Source organism: Lithobates pipiens, unplaced genomic scaffold (genome assembly GCF_037356315.1).
Source record: "Lithobates pipiens isolate NorthernLeopardFrog02 unplaced genomic scaffold, aLitPip1_a1.2 Scaffold_13, whole genome shotgun sequence".
NCBI lineage: Eukaryota > Metazoa > Chordata > Amphibia > Anura > Ranidae > Lithobates > Lithobates pipiens.
The window spans coordinates 267,647,187-267,665,328 of NW_027507718.1; the positions used below are offsets into that span (position 1 = coordinate 267,647,187).

Genomic DNA, 18,142 nt, shown 5'->3' on the forward strand with positions numbered 1-18,142 from the left:
CATGCTTGGCCAATCACAGCGCCAGCAGCTAGGAGAGCCATGATTGGCCACAGGCAGGATGCCTGTGGCCAATCATAGCTCAGGCTGTGTAGTACACGCCCCACACTATATAAGGCCGCCAGCGCAGCGGCCTTGTGTAGTGTGTTGGCGTCTGAAGCAGTTAGTGGGTGTTCTGTGTACCTTCAACACAGTACACACCGATCGTTATCGGCCGATTTTCGATCTTGCTCTTCTGTAGTGGTTGTTGTCTGCTTGCCCTGACCGCAGTATACACCGCTATATTCACCTCACCTATATAGCTAGTGATCTATCTTTTATAATGGAGCTTGCAGTCAGTAGTGTTAGGAGCTTGTGCGTGCTGTCTGCGTGCTCAAATAGAGAAGAGCTATGTAGGTGGATATAGTGGTACACACCGCTATATCCACCTACATAGCTCTTCTCTATTTGAGCCCACTTGCCACCTGCAGGAGTTATTGGAAGTTGTGTGTGCCTCCAGCAAAGCACAGTATACATCTGTATATACCCCTTTATCTCTGGTGTTCTATAATAAAGGCATCTGCAGGAGTTAGTGTGTTTTTTGTGCCTCCAGCACAATATACACCTGTATCTACCCTTTATTGCTGTTCTCTAATAGAGCCATCTGCAGGGCTTAGTGGGTGTTGTGTGACTCAATTACAGTATACCCCTTTATCTCTGGTGTTCTATAATAAAGGCATCTGCAGGAGTTAGTGGGTGTTGTGTGCCTCCAGCACAATATACACCTGTATCTACCGTTTATTGCTGTTCTCTAATAGAGCCATCTGCAGGGCTTAGTGGGTGTTGTGTGACTCCATTACAGTATACCCCTTTATCTCTGGTGTTCTATAATAAAGGCATCTGCAGGAGTTAGTGGGTGTTGTGTGCCTCCAGCACAATAAACACTACCCAACTGCTGTTTTACCCAACTCCCTTCAGGCCATTACCATGTCTGGAAGGCCAGCAAGGAGAGGCAGACAGGCACGAGCCGATAAAAGAGGGCAAGCAGGCTCTGTGTCTAGAGATAACAGTGCTGGTCGTGGACGCGGTGCATTGTCATCAGCACGTGGCCATGGGACACGCTTGTCCTTCTTTTCGACAGCTGGACATGTTGAACCGCAACATGCCAACTACTTGGTAGAGTGGATGACTAAGCCCTCTTCATCCTCCTCATCCTCTCACCCAGTCTCAGGGTACTAGCAAAGCAGCTGCCAACGCATCGTCTTCCCTCCTCTCAATGTCATCATCAGTAACTCCTTCCCTAGACCCACCACGTCCTCCTGAGGAGTCTCCTGAACTCTTTGAGCACAGTGTTGGGTACATGCTCCAGGAGGATGCCCAGTGTTTTGTAGGCTCTGATGATGACACTCAGCTAGAGGAAGGCAGTAGCGTGAGCGCAGAGAGAGGGGATGCTCAAGAAGGACAGCAATCTGGCAGTCATGTTCCACAAGCTGCAGCATACTGCCAGGTTTGCTACAGCTATGAAGAGGGAGGGGATGATGAGGGCACTGACTCCACGTGGGTGCCTGGTAGGAGAGAGGAGGAGGAGGAGGCACATGTCCAACGAGGCAGGATGCCCTCCGGGGGCCAGCTTAGGGGCAGCACACCGACTGAATCACACCGCAGAGCTCCGCCTGTGCAGGGCGCTGCCTCTGCGCGTTATTCTAAAAGTTCTTTGGTGTGGGCCTTTTTTGAGACGAGTGCATCAGATCGCACCGCTGCTATTTGCAACATATGTCTCAAGCGTATCTCGCGTGGCCAAAACATCAGCCGCTTGGGCACCACATGCTTGACCAGACATATGTTGACCTGCCATGCAGCTCGTTGGCAAGCGTACCTCAAAGACCCACACCAAAGAACAAAGCGGACCTCTCCTTGCTCCTCATCAGCTGGCATCTCCAACCCCACTAGACCTTCAGTCCTCTCTGAAACCTGCTCTGAGAGGAATGAAGGTGTAGAATTAGGTGTGTCACAGCCAAGTGCTTCCGGGCACTCTGCTAGCAGTACACCCATGTCCGATTATAGCAGGCAAATGTCCCTGCCCCAGCTGCTGGACCGGCGAAAGAAGTTCACTCCCAGCCATCCACATGCCCAGCGGTTGAATGCTAGCTTGGCTAAATTGCTAGCATTTCAACTGCTGCCTTTTCAGTTGGTAGACTCGGCCCCCTTCCGTGAGTTTGTACAATGTGCGGTTCCTCAGTGGCAGGTCCCCAAACGCCACTTTTTCTCACGGAAGGCGATTCTGCCTCTCTACCGGCATGTGGAAGGCAATGTTTTTGCATCGCTGGACAGGGCGGTCAGCGGTAAGGTGCATATTACCGCTGACTCATGGTCCAGCAGGCATGGACAGGGACGTTACCTGTCTTTCACGGCCCATTGGGTCACTCTTCTGGCAGCTGGGAAGGATGCAGGACAAGGTGCAGTAGTGTTGGAGGTTGTTCCGCCACCACGCCTCCAAAATGCTACTATTGGTTGTGACACACCTCTCTCCTCCACCCCCTCCTCTTCTTCTTCCTCCATGGCCTCTTCCAGTGCTCTGTCCTCAGAACCAGTGGTGCTCCGTAGGCGTTCCAGGGGCTAGGCAAGTACGCAGGCAAAACGATGCCATGCCGTGCTTGCGCTGGTTTGTTTGGGGGACAGGAGCCACACTGGGGCGGATGTTTTGTCAGCTCTGCAGGGGCAGGCCGAGAGGTGGTTGATGCCACGCCAGCTTAAGCCAGGAATGGTGGTTTGTGACAATGGCACCAACCTCCTCTCCGCCCTCCGACAGGGACAACTGACCCATGTGCCCTGTGTAGCTCACGTCCTTAACCTGGTGGTGTAGCGGTTCTTGGGCAGGTACCCCGGCTTACAGGATGTCCTGAAGCAGGCCAGGAAAGTCTGTGTGCATTTCCGCCGATCATTTAATGCCTGTGCTCGGCTGGCTGAGCTCCAAAAGGAGTTGAACCTGCCCAAGAACCGCCTTATATGTGACATGCCCACCAGGTGGAACTCAACGTTGGCCATGCTGCAGCGACTGCACACGCAGCAGAGGGCCATCAATGAGTACCTGTGCGACTACGGCACCAGGACAGGGTCAGGGGAGCTCAGTTTTTTCTCACCACGCCAGTGGGGCATGATCAGGGATGCATGCACTGTCCTGTCACCGTTTGAGGAGGCCACAAGGATGGTGAGCAGTGACAGTGCATGCATCAGTGACACTGTACCTCTTGTCCACCTCTTGGAGCATACGCTGCGTGGAATAATGGACAGGGCACTTGAGGCAGAACAGAGGCAGGAAGAGGAGGACTTCCTTGCCTCTCAAGGCCCCCTTTATCCAGACAGTGTTCCTGCTGTGCCACCCATCACACAGGAAGAGGAGGAGGAGGAGGAGGATGATTGTGTCAGCATGGAGGTGGAGGCTGGCACTCAGCATCAGCAGCAGCAGTCTTGTAGGGATGATTTACAGTCCCAAGAAACACGTGGACTTGTACGTGGCTGGGAGGAGATAGCTGCGGATCATGTTGCCCTTAGTGACCCAGAGGACTCCGGACCGAATGCCTCAGCTAACCTACGCTGCATGGCCTCCCTGATCCTGCAAAGCCTGCGCAAAGAACCTCCTATTCTTCAGATCAAGGAGAGGGACCATTACTGGCTGGCCACTCTCCTTGATCCACGGTACAAGGGAAAGGTTGCCGACCTTATCTTGCCATTGCAGAGGGAGCAGAGGATGAGACATCTCCGGGAGGCCTTGCAGAAAGGTCTGTGCAACGCGTTCCCAGAGACTGGGAGGTTACAAACTCCTGGTCCTGGACAACGTGTTGCTGAGGCATCGGTCAGAAGGAGCGGTGGAGAAGGTGGCTGTCTGACTGATGCTTTCAGACAATTTTTTAGTCCGCAGCCCCAAGGTATGATCGGTTCCAGCAACCATCGCCAGCGTCTGATTTACATGGTGCAGGAATACCTAGGGGCAAGGTCAGACTTGGACACCTTTCCCACCGAAAATCCTCTGGCTTACTGGGTCTTGAGGATGGATCACTGGCCAGAGCTTGCACAGTATGCAATTGAGCTACTGGCCTGTCCTGCATCCAGCGTTCTTTCGGAATGCACCTTCAGTGCTGCTGGTGGCTTTGTTACCGATCACAGGGTACGCCTGTCCACCGAATCAGTTGATCGACTGACCTTCATCAAGATGAATCAGTCTTGGATCACCCACAGGTACCAAGCACCTGAAGCTGATGTAACCGAATAATTTTTTTTGAAATATCACATCCCTTCAAGACTGCCTATGCTGATGCTGAGTGACTGTCCTGTTATGTTGATTGTCTATCCTCTTCCTCCTCCGCTGATATGTTGGAAGAACATTTCTGGTTCTGGGTGATGCCATCAGCCCAATTTTTCTGCCCCTGTTTAACAGGGGCGTTTAATTACAATTTTTGATGCAATGCTTTGCAGCAGGGATAATTCCTGCAATAAAACTAGAGTATATGGGAGAGGTTGCAGTGTCGTGGCACCAGCACCAGTGCCTAAGGCCCAATTTTTCTGCCCCTGTTTAACAGGGACATGTAATTACAATTCTTGATATAATATTTCACAGGAGGGCCCGTTCCTGTGCCCACCCAGAGTAACTGTGAGGACTTATAGTGTTTTGGCACCAGCACCACAACCACCAAAGGTCAATTTTTCTACCACTGTTCAACAATGGCATGTAATTACAATTCTTGATATAAGCGTTCACAGCAGGGCGCTCCAGCGCCCACCAAGAGTCACTTTGAGGGCTTACAATGTTGTGGCAAAACCAACACCTTGTTCCGCCATTTCTGCAGAGCATATAGGGCAGGCCCCTACTTTCAAACATCCAACTTACAAACATCTCCTACTTGCAAACGGAAGGAGACAACAGCAAGTGAGATGAAAAAAGATGGACGACAAAACAAATTATACAGGGGTAATAACCCTTCCCTATGTTTTCCAAAAAGCTTAAAAATAGTTTTTTTGACTGGAGCTACACTTTAAAAATGTACCAGTTGAAAATTACAAACAGATTCAACTTAACACAACAAACCTACACAGTCCCTGTCTTGTTTGCACCGCCTGTATACTGCTGTTCTGAGTATATAGGGCCTGGGGGCCACACGCATTTCCTTTTTTTAATATGGGTACGGGGTTCCCCTTAATATGCGTACAAGACCCAAAGGGGCTGGTAATGGGCAGGGAGGGCTACCCATGCCATTTTTCTCAATGATTTTTAACCATATTGCAGGAACCAGATATAACATTAAAACCGCAAGCAGTTTTCAATTATGTTATTTCCGTTTAATGTCATTTTGTGCAGGGACTGTTCTAAACACGGGAAACACGTGGGACTTCACAGGCATACTACAGACACCCCCCAGGCACCATATTTAAAGGAATATTTCACTTTTTTTTTCACTTTAATCGTCATTAAAATCAGTGCTCCCGCCAAAACGGACATTTTTAAAAACATTTTAGGCATTGACCCATGTCCCCTGGGGCAGGAGCCAGGTCCCCAAACCCTTTTTAGGACAGTATCTTGCATATTAGCCTTTAAAATTAGCACTTTTAATTTCGACTGTTCGAGTCCCATAGACTTCAATGGGGTTCTAAAGTTCGTACGAATTTGGGGTCCGTTCGAAAGTTCTGGTGCGAACCGAACCGGGGGGTGTTCGGCTCATCCCTAACCAGCACACAAAAATGCTGCGTCAGCGCCTTTGACACTGTACAGAGGTAGAGAGGGAGTAGGATCACCAGTGGCTGGGTGCCCTAGGCTGTCTACTTTGCCTAGTGGTAGCATCAGCCCTGTCTGCTTGCACACATACAGAATCTCACATGATGACTTTAAGACCCTTTTCACACTGAGGCATTTTTCAGGTGCTACATCGCTAAAAATAGCGCCTGCATAGCGCTTGAAAAAAGCCTCAGCTGCAAACCCAGTGTGAAAGCCTGAGTGCTTTCACACTGGAGCCTGCCAGCAGCTTCTTTGCAGCACTGTAGGAGCGGTGAATACACCGCTCCTCCATAGCTCCATAGCTCCTGCCTATTGAAATCTATGGGCAGCGCTGCCATACCCCCGGCAAAGCGCTGATGCAGCTTCGTCTTGCGGGCGGATTTAACCCCTTTTCGGTCGCTAGCGGGGGGGGTTAAAATCACTTGATACACATGCACATGATGAAGTACTGTACTAGTACCTGGTGCTGCTGTTGCCTGGGGGTGTTCCAATCATTTTTCCTCACCGGCGTCATGGTACGTCACACAGACCCGGAAGTCCCCACGTCGGCCATCATGGGGGCGCCTGTTGCTTCCCTCCTCACTTGCTAATGAAGTGCTGTGCCAGCGCCGTGCTCTAGCAGGCCGGCCGTGGTGCTGGGGATTAGATTGTGCGGGAAGCGGCCGCGAGAAGACGGGTGGGACTTTTTTTGTGCAGGGGCTGCTTTTTTGCTGCCCCCTCATGGCACACATGGCACTTGCCATGGCTGCCATACCCTAGATACTCCTCTGGGGGTCGGCTATCTATATTACCTATAGATATATTGGTTATACTCATATACAGTATAGTGCTAGGCTGCACTGTATATCGTTGCATGATATACCTACTTTACTATACTTCTTTACCACTGCTACTAGGCACGCCTCTGGTGTTGTTCATTGTCATCACTTGCATGTCCTGGGTTTGGTCCTTTCGGATTGTTGCCATGGTTGGTTTATTTGGTCTCTTGAGGCATATATTTTATGATGAATGTACGCTAAACATGTAGAGCTAATATTTTATGTGATTACTCAGTACATTTACATGTTTCATATGACATGTTTTTGATGTGTTTGATTCACATTGGAGAGATTTCGGCATCACTGCATTGGGCAGTATTTTAAACATGTTTTATGTAATGTATATGTAATAAAATTTATTTTATTTTTTCTATAATTGGTGCCTCTTAAGTCAATTTTTTTTGTACTTCAAAGAAGTATAGACTCCAAAGAGAGAGGTATAATGTTACCCCTGTACAAATCATTAGTAAGACCTCATCTTGAATATGCAGTTCAGCTGTTGGCAGCAGTTCACAAAAAAGGATATCGGGGAACTGGAGAAAGTACAGAGAAGTACATTTGTTGCCCTTCGGGTCTGGTATGGATTTTGAGGAAAACCCCATGCCAAAACATTTTAACAAATGTCGTTGGGCCCCCCCAAAATAAATACCAGACCCTTATCCAAGCATGCAGCCTGGCAGGTCAGGAAAGGGAGGACATGAGCAAGCCCCCCCCTCCGGAACCATCCCAGACTACATGCTCTGAACAAGGGGCATGTTGATGGGGACAAGGGCCTCTTCCCCCCAACCCTGGGCTGTAGTTGTGGAGGTCTGCGTGCATGCGGGGGGGGGGCTTATTGGAATCTGGAAGCCCCCTTCAAAAAGGGGGCCCCCAGATCCCACCCCCTTCATGTGAATGAGTATGGGGTACATAGTACTCCTACCCATTCACCAAAAAGAGTACAAAGTAAATAAAGACAACACACACGTTTTTGACAATTCCTATATTAAAAAAAACAAAAAACAATGTCTCCCGATGTAAAGCCGCCACTCACCGCCACCACCGGACCCAAAAAAAGGAAAAAAATAAATAAAACAGCTTTGCTCCCGATGAATGCTTCAGTTGTCTGCCTGGCCTGCCATGTTACTTTTCCTAAATAGCTATGTGGCGAGGCCACCCGGCAACGTCACCTGGTGGCACCGCCCCCCTGTGATGTTATCGACCGGTCCATGCTGGGCTGCCGATGTCACAGGGGGGCTATACACAGTGTATTAAAGTGCACGCACTGCAAAATGAGCCTGAAAAATGCATTAAGTGCAGACGCACAGATGTGATCCTAGAATAAATTATTTGATTATAATAAACCTTTGTATTTTTTTTACTATAATCTCGTTGACAAGCTGATGCTACTTATTTAGCTCTCAGATTTGTTTATATATTATATACAGAAACTTTGGTAATAAATGATGCCCTAAAGAGGAGCTCCAGGCTCCCCCTAAAAAAATTTAGTCGGCAGCTACACATACTGTAATATAAGGACCTGTCCAGGGATCCAGCGATGTCCTCACCCAAGCCGATTCTTTAATTGGATTCAGGTGCAGGCGCATCTCAAGTATGAATGGGGGATACGAGCGAATTTCTTTCCGGCAACCTGTGATTGGCGGAAAAGGTGGAAAGAAATTTGCTCCGTGTATGGTCAGCCTAACTGTTGAGAAAAGACAGAGTTTATCACTTTCTATTTGTCCAAGCTAGTGAGAAACAAACCTAAACCTGTCTATTCAGCTGACTAATGCCGCGTACACACGTAGCCGTCTGTCCGACGGACTTAGTCTGGCGGACTTCCCGCCAGACTGTCCGTCGGACTTTCCGAACGGGCTACTTGCCCACACACGGCACTTTTTCAGCGGACTAATACGGCGTACTAAGTCCGTCGTACTTTTGAAATGAACGGACTCGCCCACACACGTGGAGTAAAGTCCGCTCATTCGAGCGGGTCTCCAGGTAGGCGGGGCCCACGAAGGATACGTCGCTGGCCCCGCCACCTGGTATGGACTTAAAGGGGAACCCCAACGCGGAAAAAAATCGGCGTGGGGGTCCCCCCAGGTCCACAACAGACCCTTGTCCGAGCACGCTACCCGTCCGGCCAGGAAAGGAGGGGCGAGCGAGCCCCCCCCTCCTGAGCCGTACCAGGCCACGTGCCCTCAACATGGGGGGTGCCTCGGGGAAGGGGGGGCCGCGCGGCCCCCCCACCCCAAAGCACCTTGTCCCCATGTTGATGAGGACAAGGGCCTCTTCCCGACAACCCTGGCCGTTGGTTGTCGGGGTCTGCGGGCGGGGGGCTTATCGGAATCCGGGAGCCCCCTTTAAAAAGGGGGCCCCTGGATACCGGCCCCCCACCCTATGTGAATGAGTATGGGGTACAATGTACCCCTACCCATTCACCTGTAAAATAAAGTACAAAAAAAAACACAACACACAAGATAAAATAGTTTATTGCACAGCTCCGGGGGTCTTCCGTCTTCGGGGGTCTTCTCGCCGGACTCCTCCGCTATCTTCTTGTAGCTCTTTTGCTAGCGGAGGAGCCCGACTTTCTTCCTCGCCGCCGGCCTCTTCTTCCGACTTCGGGGTCTTGTCCCCCTCTTCGGTTCTTCTGCCGGGCCACCGCGCCTTCTTATAGCTCTTTTGCAGGAGGTGGCCCAGTCTTCTGTCGCCGCCGCCGCCGCATTCCGTTCTTCTTCTTCTCCTTCTTCTCCTGGAGATGTTGACATAACGTTCTCTCCGGCCGCAATGCCAGGGACGTGGTGCACGGCGACTTATATAGGGACAAGGGGCGGGGTCATCAGTTGATGTCACATGGGTTGATGTCACATGGGTTGATGTCACATGGCGGCAGTCCCAGCATCCTCCGGGACTGTGACATCGTAAGGGGGCGGGGTCACCATGTGACATCAACCGATGACCCCGCCCCTTGTCCCTATATAAGTCGCCGTGCACCGCGTCCCTGGCATTGCGGCCGGAGAGAACGTCGTGTCAACTTCTCCAGGAGAAGAAAGAGAAGAAGAAAAACGGAAGGCGGCGGCGGCGGCGACAGAAGACCGGGCCCACCGCCTGTAAAAGAGCTATAAGAAGGCGCGGTGGCCCAGCAGAAGAACCGAAGAGGGGGACGAGACCCCCGAAGTCGGAAAAAGAGGCCGGCGGCGAGGAAGAAAGCCGGGCTCCTCCGCTAGCAAAAGAGCTACAAGAAGATAGCGGAGGAGTCCGGCGAGAAGACACCGAAGACGGAAGACCCCCGGAGCTGTGCAATAAACTATTTTATCTTGTGTGTTGTGTTTTTTTTATACTTTATTTTACAGGTGAATGGGTAGGGGTACATTGTACCCCATACTCATTCACATAGAGTGGGGGGCCGGATTCCGATAAGCCCCCCGCCCGCAGACCCTGACAACCAACGGCCAGGGTTGTCGGGAAGAGGCCCTTGTCCTCATCAACATGGGGACAAGGTGCTCGGACAAGGGTCTGTTGTGGACCTGGGAAGACCCCCACGCCGATTTTTTTCGGCGTTGGGGTTCCCCTTTAAGTCCATACCAGGTGGCGGGGCCAGCGACGTATCCTTCGCGGGCCCCGCCTACCTGCAGACCCGCTCGAATGAGCGGACTTTTCTCCGGGCGGGAAAAGTCTGCTCATTTCAAACGTACGGCGGACTGGCACACACACGGCAGGATTGTCCGCCGAAATGCGAGTCCGGCGGGAAGATTGGAGTGCAAAACTACTTTCTAAGTCCGCCGTACTTTCGGGTCAAAAAAGTATGCCGGAGGCTACACAGGGGGGGATTGTCCGGCGGACTTCAGTTTTCCGGACTTATCCACCCGATTGTTTGATCGTGTGTACGCGGCATAAGAGTCAACACTCTGGCGACAGCAACCTCTATTGTTCCACTAAATTGAAAGACATCTCGGGAAACCTTTAACCAAAAATCAACATTCTAGAATCTTTCTGCAAGCATCTTAAAGGAGGAAGGGGAAGAAATGATGTGTATTTCAACAAACCAAAAACAAAATATAAATGGGCAGTTGCATCCATAGTTACAAGGCATGTGCAACACCCCTGCATACATCATTTAGCCTCACACCAAAATGTGAAACTGAATATTTATTCTTTTTGTTTTTCATTTAAAATATTCTTTACTATTATTAATTTATTTACACAGTAAACAGACCTTGGCTAAAGGTTGACCAGTAGAATTCGAAACCATGTGATTTCTTGTCTGTTAAAAATGCGTAACCAATTAAGCAAACCAGTCTTGACTTTTGCTCTTTTGGGCCGGATCTCTAAATAAAAGCAGTTTTGAAAGTACACAATACATTTCTCGTGGGACTCCACTGATGATCATGAGTCGATATTTCTCTTTTCTTCCTGTTCTTCTCTGCATTCAGCTTTCAATTCGCCTTACAACATGCAAACCATTGTAAGTATTAAACCTCTTGCCAGCCTCTTGGGACCAGTGTCAAGGGGAATTTGTTGGCTAAAATTGCCTTTTCCTCCATACAAGTCTATGGGAATAGATAAGCAGCAGCAGGATAAATGCAGGTAAACTGCACCTGATAGAAAATGTAAATGATCTGACACATCTCAAACTCATATCAAAAGTATAATTCTCTTCTTATGCCGCGTACACACGACCGGACTTTTTGACAGCAAAGGTCCGACAGAACGAGTCCGTCGGACAATTCGATCGTGTGTGGGCTCCATCAGACCTTTGCTTGCCAAAAATCCGGCGGACTTTAGAAATAGAACATGTTTTACATTTTTCCACCGGAACTCCGCCGGACTGAGAAATCCGTTCGTGTGTATGCTAGTCCGACGGACAAAAACCAAGGCTAGGGCAGCTATTGGCTACTGGCTATGAACTTCCTTATTCTAGTCCGGTCGTACGTCATCACGTTTAAATCCGTCGGACTTTGGTGTGATTGTGTGTGGCCAAGTCCGTTCATTCGGAAAGTCCATCGGAACTCCGCCGAAAGTCTGTCGGAAAGACCGTCGGACCTAGTCCCTCGAAAATTCCGGTCGTGTGTACGCGGCATTAGTGTTTTTGTTGCTAGGAAAAATGAATTGCAGACAATATTAAATCTATGTTACAGAAATTACAGGCAATTTGTACCCTCTTTACTGAACAATTAGATTTTTGCACTGCTAAGTAACATAGAAACAGAGAAAAGTGACGGCAGAAAAGTCAGCCCATTTTTTTTTTTGTTAATTTTTCTGTATAGATCTATGCCTGCCCCATGCATGTTTGCCCCATGCATGTGTGAATCCATTTGCGGTTGACTGTCTCACTACCTCTGCTGGAAATGTATTCCAAGCTTCAACTACCCTTTTGGTAAAATAATATTTTCTAGAATTAGTTTTGAACTTTCCAGTTAGTTTGAAGTCATGTAACCTTGTTCTTGATTTTGGTTTTCATGTCGAAAAAAACTGCCCTCCTATTCACCCCTTGATGTATTTAAATGTACTTCTCAACAACATTGTCCCTTAGTTGTTTGGAGAGTTCCTTGGTCTTCATGGCAGTGTTTGGTTAGTGGTGCCTCATGCCGCGTACACATGATCAAACAAGCGGGTGGAAAAGTCCGGCAAACTGAAGTCCGCCGGACAATCCCCCCGTGTGTAGCCTCCGGCATACTTTTTTGACCCGACAGTACGGCGGACTTAGAAAGTAGTTTTGCACTCCAATCTTCCCGCCGGACTCGCATTTCGGCGGACAATCTGGCCGTGTGTGTGCCAGTCCGCCGTACTTTTGAAATGAGCGGACTTTTCCCGCCCGGAGAAAAGTCCGCTCTTTTCGAGCGGGTCTGCAGGTAGGCGGGGCCCGCGAAGGAGACGCCGCTGGCCCCGCCACCTGGTATGGACTTAAAGGGGAACCCCAACACCGAAAAAAATTGGCATGGGGTCCCCCCCAAGTCCACAACAGACCCTTGTCCGAGCACGCTACCCGGCCGGCCAGGAAAGGAGGGGCGAGCTAACGAACCCTGGCCGTTGGTTGTGGGGGTCTGCGGGCGAGGGGCTTATTGGAATCCGGGAGCCCCCTTTAATAAGGGGGCCCCCGGATACCGGCCCCCCACCCTATGTGAATGAGTATGGGGTACAATGTACCCCTACCCATTCACCTGTAAAATAAAGTACAAAAAAAACCCACAACACACAAGATAAAATAGTTTATTGCACAGCTCCGGGGGTCTTCCGTCTTCGGGGGTCTTCTCGCCGGACTCCTCCGCTATCTTCTTGTAGCTCTTTTGCTAGCGGAGGAGCCCGGCATTGTTCTTCGTCGCAGCGGCCTCTTCTTCCGACTTCAGGGGTCTTGTCCCCCTCTTCGGTTCTTCTGCCGGGCCACCGCGCCTTCTTATAGCTCTTTTACAGGCGGTGGCCCGGTCTTCTGTTGCCGCCGCCGCGCCACCTTCCGTTCTTCTTCTTCTCCTTCTTCTCCTGGAGATGTTGACTGGAAGCTCTCTCCGGCCGCAATGCCAGGGACGCGCTGCGCTGCGACTTATATAGGGACAAGGGGCGGTGTCATCGGTTGATGTCACATGGGTTGATGTCACATGGCGACAGTCCCAGCATCCTCCGGGACTGTGACATCGTAAGGGGGCGGGGTCACCATGTGACAACCCATGTGACATCAACCGATGACACCGCCCCTTGTCCCTATATAAGTCGCAGCGCAGCGCGTCCCTGGCATTGCGGCCGGAGAGAGCTTTGAGTCAACATCTCCAGGAGAAGAAGGAGAAGAAGAAGAACGGAAGGCGGCGGCGGCGACAGAAGACCGGGCCACCGCCTGTAAAAGAGCTATTAGAAGGCGCGGTGGCCCGGCAGAAGAACCGAAGAGGGGGACAAGACCCCCGAAGTCGGAAGAAGAGGCCGCGGCGACGAAGAAGAATGCCGGGCTCCTCCGCTAGCAAAAGAGCTACAAGAAGATAGTGGAGGAGTGCGGCGAGAAGACCCCCGAAGATGGAAGACCCCCGGAGCTGTGCAATAAACTATTTTATCTTGTGTGTTGTGTTTTTTTTTGTACTTTATTTTACAGGTGAATGGGTAGGGGTACATTGTACCCCATACTCATTCACATAGGGTGGGGGGCCGGTATCCGGGGGCCCCCTTATTAAAGGGGGCTCCCGGATTCCGATAAGCCCCCCACCCGCAGACCCCCGACAACCAACGGCCAGGGTTGTCGGGAAGAGGCCCTTGTCCTCATCAACATGGGGACAAGGTGCTTTGGGGTGGGGGGGCCGCGCAGCCCCCTTCCCCAAGGCACCCCCCATGTTGAGGGCACGCGGCCTGGTACAGCTCAGGAGGGGGGGGGAGCTCGCTCGCCCCTCCTTTCCTGGCCGGCCGGGTAGCGTGCTCGGACAAGGGTCTGTTGTGGACTTGGGGGGGGGGGCCCACGCCGATTTTTTCCGGCGTTGGGGTTCCCCTTTAAGTCCATACCAGGTGGGGCCAGCGACGTCTCCTTCGCGGGGCCCCGCCTACCTGGAGACGCGCTCAAAATGAGCAGACTTTCCTCTGCGTGTGTGGGCGAGTCCGTTCATTTCAAAAGTAGGCGGATAGTACGGCGGACTTAGTACGCCGTATTAGTCCGCTGAAAAAGTGCCGTGTGTGGGCAAGTAGCCCGTTCGGAAAGTCCGACGGACAGTCTGGCGGGAAGTCCGCCAGTCTAAGTCCATCAGATAGTCGGCTACGTGTGCACGCGGCATTAGGTGTTGCAGCCTCTGGGGTGTTTCAAAAAGGAGGGTATATGTAATGACAGATCAAGTGCAACTTGGATTGCGCACAGGTGGACATCATTTCACTAATTATGTGACTTCTGAAGGTAATTGGTTGATCCAGAGCTTTTTATGGGCTTCATAACAAAGGGGATGAATACATACGCACATGCCAATTATCTGTTCTTTATTTCTTAAAAATAGTTTTATGTATATATTTTTCAAATTTAATTGACCAACTTAGACCCCTTTCACACCAGGGCGTTTTGCAGGCGTTATAGCGTTGGAAATAGCGCCTGCAATCCGCCCTAAAGAAGCTGCACCATTGTGTGCAGTGTGAAAGCCCCGAGGGCTTTCACACTACAGCGGTGCGCTGGCAGGATGTCAGAAAAAAGTCCTGCCAGCAGCTTCTTTGGAGCGGTGAAGGAGCGGTGTGTTTACCGCTCCTCCACCGCTGCTCCCCATTGAAATCAATGGGGCAGTGCTGTAATGCCGTCGGCAAAACGCCGCTATTGTGGCGTATTGCCGGTGTTTTTAACCCTTTCGCAGCCACTAGCGGGGGGTAAAAGCGCCCGCTAGCAGCCGAAATGCGCCGCAAATCCAGGGGTAAAACGCCGCTAAAAATAGCGGCGTTTTACCGCCGACGCAAAGGGCAGTGTGGTGTGAAAGGGGTCTTAGACTATTGTGTTCTGATTCATCACATATAATTCAGATTAAAAAAACATTGAACTAAAGGCTGTAATGTATGTATATATATATATAGCGTGTAAAATAAGTATTGAACACATCACAATTTTTCTAGGTAAATATGTTTCTAAAGATGTTATTGACATTAAATGTTCATCATACGTCGGTAACAACCCATGCAATCCATACATACAAAGAAACCAAAACAACATTTCAGAAATGAAGTTATGTTTAATAAAATGGAATGATAAAGGCAAACAGTATCGAACGCGCTAACTAAAATTTATTTAATACCTCATACAAAATCCTATGTTGATAATGACAGCTTCAAGACACCTAAATAGAGAAACTAGTCGCATGCATTGCTTAGATGTGATTTTGACCAATTCTTCCACACAGTCTTCAAATCTTGAAGGTTCCGTGGGCCTCTTCTATAAACTCTGAGGCCGCGTACACACGCGGGGACTGTTCGCTGAAACTTTGTTCGTCAAACAGTTGCCGCAACAGTCCGCTCAAAATTTGCATGAGCGGACTTGCCCACACACGAGCGGACTGTTTCAGCGAACTGTTTGCCAAACAGTTCGCTCAACTTTTGAAATGAACGGACTCGCCCACGTAAGGCGGAGGCAAGTCCGCCCATTTCGAGCGCGTGTACAGGTAGGCGGGGCCCGCGAAGGAGACGTCGCGGGCACCGCCGCCTGGAATGGACTTAAAGGGGAACCCCAACGCCGGAAAAAATCGGCGTGGGGGTTTCCCCAAAGTCCACAACAGACCCTTGTCCGAGCACGCTACCCGGCCGGCCAGGAAAGGGGGGGGCGAGCGAGCGCGCCCCCCCTCCTGAGCCGTACCAGGCCGCGTGCCCTCAACATGGGGGGTGCCTTGGGGAAGGGGGGGCCGCGCGGCCCCCCCACCCCAAAGCACCTTGTCCCCATGTTGATGAGGACAAGGGCCTCTTCCCGACAACCCTGGCCGTTGGTTGTCGGGGTCTGCGGGCGGGGGGGCTTATCGGAATCCGGGAGCCCCCTTTAAGAAGGGGGCCCCCGGATACCGGCCCCCCACCCTATGTGAATGAGTATGGGGTACAATGTACCCCTACCCATTCACCTGTAAAATAAAAGTACCCAAAAAAAAACACAACACACGAGAAAAAATATTTTATTGCACAGCTCCGGGGGTCTTCCGTCTTCGGGGGTCTTCTCGCCGGACTCCTCCGCTATCTTCGTGTAGCTCTTTTGCTAGCGGAGGAGTCCGGCTTTCTTCCTCCCCGCCGCCGGCCTCTTCTCCTGACTTCGGGGGTCTTGTCCCCCTCTTCGGTTCTTCTGCCGGGCCACCGCGCCTTCTTGTAGCTCTTTTGCAGGCGGTGGCCCGGTCTTCTGTCGCCGCCGCCTTCCGTTCTTCTGCCGGGCCACCGCGCCTTCTTATAGCTCTTTTGCAGGCAGGGGCCCGGTCTTCTGTCGCCGCTGTCGCCGTCGCCGCCTTCCGTTCTTCTTCTTCTTCTTGTTCTTCTTCTTCTCCAGGAGATGTTGACACGACGCTCTCTCCGGCCGGAATGCCAGAGCCGCCCTGCGCTGCCACTTATATAGTGACAATGGGGCGGTGTCACATGGTATATGTCACATGGGTTGGTCACATGGGTTGATGTCACATGGGGACTATGACATCGTAAGGGGGCGGGGTCACCATGTGACATCAACCCATGTGACCAACCCATGTGACATATACCATGTGACACCGCCCCATTGTCACTATATAAGTGGCAGCGCAGGGCTGCTCTGGCATTCCGGCCGGAGAGAGCGTCGTGTCAACATCTCCTGGAGAAGAAGAAGAAGAACAAGAAGAAGAAGAAGAACGGAAGGCGGCGACGGCGACAGCGGCGACAGAAGACCGGGCCACCGCCTGCAAAAGAGCTATAAGAAGGCGCGGTGGCCCGGCAGAAGAACGGAAGGCGGCGGCGACAGAAGACCGGGCCACCGCCTGCAAAAGAGCTACAAGAAGGCGCGGTGGCCCGGCAGAAGAACCGAAGAGGGGGACAAGACCCCCGAAGTCGGGAGAAGAGGCCGGCGGCGGGGAGGAAGAAAGCCGGACTCCTCCGCTAGCAAAAGAGCTACACGAAGATAGCGGAGGAGTCCGGCGAGAAGACCCCCGAAGACGGAAGACCCCCGGAGCTGTGCAATAAAATATTTTTTCTCGTGTGTTGTGTTTTTTTTTGGGTACTTTTATTTTACAGGTGAATGGGTAGGGGTACATTGTACCCCATACTCATTCACATAGGGTGGGGGGCCGGTATCCGGGGGCCCCCTTCTTAAAGGGGGCTCCCGGATTCCGATAAGCCCCCCGCCCGCAGACCCCGACAACCAACGGCCAGGGTTGTCGGGAAGAGGCCCTTGTCCTCATCAACATGGGGACAAGGTGCTTTGGGGTGGGGGGGCCACGCGGCCCCCCCTTCCCCAAGGCACCCCCCATGTTGAGGGCACGCGGCCTGGTACGGCTCAGGAGGGGGGGCGCGCTCGCTCGCCCCCCTTTCCTGGCCGGCCGGGTAGCGTGCTCGGACAAGGGTCTGTTGTGGACTTTGGGGGGACCCCCACGCCGATTTTTTTCGGCGTTGGGGTTCCCCTTTAAGTCCATTCCAGGCGGCGGAGCCCGCGACGTCTCCGTCGCGGGCCCCGCCTACCTTCACACGCGCTCGAAATGAGCAGACTTTCCTCCGAGCGGGAACAGTTTGCTCATTTCGAAAGTAGCCTACACACGGGCGGACTGTTCGCTCAAACAAAGTTTCAGCGGACAGTTTTTCGGAATTTCCGAAAGACTTTGTCCGTCAAACTGTCCGCTGAAAGCCCACACACGGGCGGACTGTCCGCTGAAACACTGTTCAGCGGACAAAGTTGGGCGAACAGTCCGCCCGTGTGTACGCGGCCTGAACGTTCGTTCTTTCAATAGATTTTCTATGGATCATGTCAGGTAATTGGCTGGGACATTCTAGCAGCTTTTTTTTTAAATCTTTCTTTGAAACCAATTGAGAGTTTCCTTGACTTTGTGTTTGAGATCATTGAGGTCAATTCACTAATGCCGCGTACACACGATCAGTCTATCCGGCGGACTTGGAAACGTTTTTTTCCCAAAATTCTGGCGGACTTAGAAAGTAGTTTTGACTCAATCCGGCCGTC

General features: G+C 51.5%; 1 protein-coding gene across 1 annotated transcript in view; it reads left to right on the forward strand.

Moving 5' to 3' along the window:
- Positions 1–10,887: 10,887 nt before the first annotated feature.
- The window catches only part of LOC143974836 (complement C3-like), a 332,677-nt gene continuing 325,422 nt past the window's right edge, over positions 10,888–18,142 (forward strand). Inside the window, exon 1 of the mRNA XM_077476590.1 lies at positions 10,888–11,005. Within this exon, the coding sequence (XP_077332716.1) occupies positions 10,923–11,005 (83 nt within the window). The 5' untranslated portion in view covers positions 10,888–10,922. The remainder of the gene's footprint in view (positions 11,006–18,142) is intronic.